Source organism: Penaeus chinensis, chromosome 33, assembly GCF_019202785.1.
Source record: "Penaeus chinensis breed Huanghai No. 1 chromosome 33, ASM1920278v2, whole genome shotgun sequence".
NCBI classification, from domain to species: Eukaryota; Metazoa; Arthropoda; class Malacostraca; order Decapoda; family Penaeidae; genus Penaeus; species Penaeus chinensis.
The window spans coordinates 10,719,212-10,723,235 of NC_061851.1; the positions used below are offsets into that span (position 1 = coordinate 10,719,212).

At 47.3% G+C, this 4,024-nt stretch overlaps 1 protein-coding gene across 1 annotated transcript in view; it reads left to right on the forward strand.

The window, feature by feature from the left end:
• Window positions 1-1,230: 1,230 nt before the first annotated feature.
• The window catches only part of LOC125043040 (alpha-crystallin B chain-like), a 6,668-nt gene continuing 3,874 nt past the window's right edge, over window positions 1,231-4,024 (forward strand). The window contains exon 1 of the mRNA XM_047638993.1: window positions 1,231-1,317. Coding sequence (XP_047494949.1) covers window positions 1,231-1,317 — 87 coding nt within the window. The remainder of the gene's footprint in view (window positions 1,318-4,024) is intronic.

Consider the following 4,024-nt stretch of genomic DNA (forward strand, 5'->3'; position numbering starts at 1 on the left):
GCATGTAGCCTATGTATACATGTATGTATACACTGGAAGGTTTGCCTGACAGTCAAGGGGGTATCTTGGCACCGTGAAAATTGCATGTATGCGTGACAGAAGAGAGGCATATAAAAAGCTGCTTATTGGCTCGAGAGAGAGTGCATGAAGCTGCTAATTTTACCGGCTGCCATAACTCGGCAAACAGATTGCCAGAGAGTGACACATGCACGCAAGTCTCTCACCCTTCCTCACACACGCACACACACACACGCACACTCACACTCACACACGCACACGCGCACGCACACGCACACGCACACGCACACGCACACGCACTCTATACAAGTTTACGTCTTTTATAGACCTTGCACGCATACGGGCAGAGGGAGGGAGGAAGGGTGAAGGAGAGGGATAAGGGGGAATCAGACAGACGGACAGACAGACAGACCGAGTATTGTGTCGAAGGTGCATCAAGACGGGAGCTGCAATAAAGAAGCCTTGAGAATGTTGCATTGACCGCGCTCTTGTATTCTTATTTCATAATTTGAGAGCCTTTCTGTTCCGCGTATAATATTTCATTGTTCATTAGTTCGAAGTGGAGAACATGTGTGTTCTGGGCCGTGCGGAGGCATGTGATACTCTCGTTCGTGAGTTATGGCTTGGCTGAGATTTGTGATGGGTTAGTAGCCGTCTGATGGTTGTGTTGTGTGCTGGTTAGGTGTGTGTTTTGGGGTTTGTTTTGTTCTCTTTCTCTTCTTTTCTCTTCTTTTCGTTATTTTTTTCTATATTCTCTCTTCTCGTCTTTCTTTTCTCTTCTCTTCTCGTCTTTTCGTTTATTTTCTTTTTTTTCTATATCCACTCTTCTCGTCGGCTTTTTTTTTTTTTTTTTTTTTTTTTTTTTTTTTTTGTCTTTTTTTTTTTTTGCTTTGTCTTTTTCTCTCTCTTCTCTTCTCTTCTCTTCTCTTCTCTTCTCTTCTCTCAGTGTGAATGTGTGTGTTTGGTTAATCTTGTATATATATGTATATACGTCTGTTTTGATTTGGCCTTTGCATGTGCGTGAGATTACGCCTATACTGTGGTGTACCTGCACCTTGTGTATGTACATGAGTGCTGGTTATGGCGTAGTTTGTGCAGGTTCGTGACCGTGAGCCTTGTGTCTGTGCGTGAGAACGTGTAGCTACTGTTCTTTGCCCAAGCCTTGATTCGAGGAAATTTGGGAGGGGGCCGGTGTGGGGGAGGGGAGGGGGGATGAGGAGACGTCGATTAAATGTCGAATTACAATTTCGTCGAAGCTCCAACTTGGCTTGGATCAAGTTAGGCTGTGGCGAGCTGAAGGTGAGTTTTCCTTTTTTTCTTCTCTCATTAAAACCGGGTGCGCCCGGAGACACGTCGGGGCCCCGCCAGACAGTCGCACGCTGCTTGGGGGTAGGGGGGGGATTTATGCCCACTTTCCCTCCGTTCGCCGTGGCCACGCTCCCATGATAGTAGTAGTCCTAGTAGTAATACATTTTATATATTTCTCCCTCTCTCTCTCCCTCCCTCTCCCTCCCCCTCCCTCCCTCCCTCCCCCTCTCCCTCCCCCTCTCCCTCCCTCCCTCCCCCTCCCTCCCTCCCCTCCCTCCCTCCCTCCCTCCCCTCCCTCCCTCCCTCCCTCCCTCCCTCCCTCCCTCTCTCCCTCCCTCCCTCCCTCCCTCCCTCCCTCCCTCCCTCCCTCTCTCTCCCTATCTCCCTCCCTCTCTCTCCCTCTCTCTCTCTCCCTCTCTCTCCCTCCCTCTCCCTCCCTCTCCTCCCTCTCCCTCCCTCTCCTCTCCCTCCCTCTCTCCCTCCCTCCCTCCTCTCTCCCTCCCTCCCTCCCTCCTCTCTCCCTCTCTCTCCCTCTCTCTCCCTCCCTCCCTTCCTCCCTCCCCCCCCTCCCTCCCTCCCTCCCTCCCTCCCTCCTCTCTCCCTCCTCTCTCCCTCTCACCAGCCTCTAACCATCCATCACCCTTATTCAGTTTTAGGACAGTGTAAATCCCAAATAGATGATGGGAGTCACGCGCGACGCCCTAGGATTAGCGTAATCCCTCTCTGTCTATTTGTGTAAATGTGTATGTATATATCTGTAATGCGATGACTTGTGCCTCGTAATGTGCGTACGTGCGTGTGTATGTGAACGATAAAAAAATTAAAAATTGCGTTTCTCTGTCCAGGAACGAGACGGGAATGTTTTTTTTTGTTTTTTTCTCGTTTTGCATTTAATTTATTTGTTTGGATTGAGGCTTTCCTTTTTGTTTTCCTTTGTTTGTGTGGAATGTGTGGTGTATGCTGTTGGGGTGTAGGTTTAGTGTATAATGTATATGTAGGGAAGTGTATTTACGATAATGTGTCACTTTGAATTGCACATATCACTGTATTTCTTCCATATAATCTGTAATGTATAGTTTGCTAATATCTCTGTGTGTGATTCTGCCCAGCCTATTAAATACTCTTTTTAATAAGTCTACTAACAAAACTTTAACAAGCTAACACCTGGCAGAAGCCGCACTTGTACATTGCTTTTTTTTTAAGTGTGTATTCGCTACTAACACTCGCTTTTTTTTTTCTTTTGTCTTTTCCCACCTCACTACTACTCCTACTACTACTACTCCTCTGTGCTGCACTCCTTCCCTCCCTGGATGGTGATGATGATGATGATGGTGATGAATTGGTCATCACTGGGCTCGTGTGTCCTCCCCCGCGCCGCTGAAATGGACGTGCCCCCGCCTCCTCGACCTTGGCCCTCCCGCTGGACCGTCGAATGCCTGGCCGGGCTCGGGCGGGACGACGTGATATTATAAACCGGTTCTCTTGCTTGACTTGGATTTCCATTTCCTCTTTTCACTCGTGGTCTTTTTTTTTCTTTTTTCTTTTTTTGTTTTCATTATTTTTTTTTTCATACTACTTGATTTTTAATAAATATTCTTGTTCATTTTTTTTTTTTTTTTTTTTTTCCCTTGTTCTGCCATTCGAAATGTGCCAAATCCGGTACGTTTTGTCTGCATTTCTTCTTTTTTTTTTCTTTTTAATGCATTATACATCTCAATATTTTTTTTTTCCTAATATTTACATACTTGTATATATATCTTTTTTTCTCGACATAAATTTACGTGACATTTTGGGAAAATCATGAACCTGCATTTTTTTTTTTTTTGTCAACGCCTGTACTTTGCTGGCTTTCTGCACCCACGCGCCTGCAATGCTATTTTGTTATTTATTTCTTTATTTTCCTTTTGCAACACTGCCTTCCCTATTTGCAACCCTCCGACTTGCCACGCTATCATTACCCTTGCATCAATCAACATCATGCACGGAATGATAAAAAACACGCAACGCTTACATGTATTACGGAAATGGGTATTTTCCCTCTTTTGTGTCTACCATTTGTCTCTTTCATCATCTTTTTTTTTTTTTGTCTTCTATCTTGCTCGTTCTCTTTCTCTTCCTCTCCCCCTTATCCATTCCTTTCTTCCCTCTTTTTCATCCCTGCCTTCCTTTCGTACTCCTTCCATTCTTTTTCTCTCCCTCTTCTTTATTCTCTCTTCCTTGCCTGCCTTCTCTTTACCTCCGCATCCTCCTTCCCATCGCTCTCTCCCTCTTTTTCACCCTTGTACCCTCTTTTCTCCTCCTTTTCCTCTTCCCCTCCCTCTTCCATTTCCCTCCTCCTTCCCCTCCATCCATATCTTCCCACCCTCTTCCTCTCCCTCTTCCTCTCCCTCTCTCCCTACCCTCTTCCCTCCTCCTCCCCGCTTCCTTCCCCTTTCCCTCTCCCCCTTCTCTTCCCTCCTCCCCGCTTCCTTCCCCTTCCCCTCTCCCCCTTCTCTTCCCTCCTCTTCCCTCCTCCTCCCCGCTTCCTTCCCCTTCCCCTCTCCCCCCTCTCCTCTCTCTTCCCACCCTTCCCCTCTTCCCACCCTTCCCCTCTTCCCACCCTTCCCCTCTTCCCACCCTTCCCCTCTTCCCACCCTTCCCCTCTTCCCACCCTTCCCCTCTTCCCCCCTTCCCCTCTTCCCCCCTTCCCCTCTTCCCC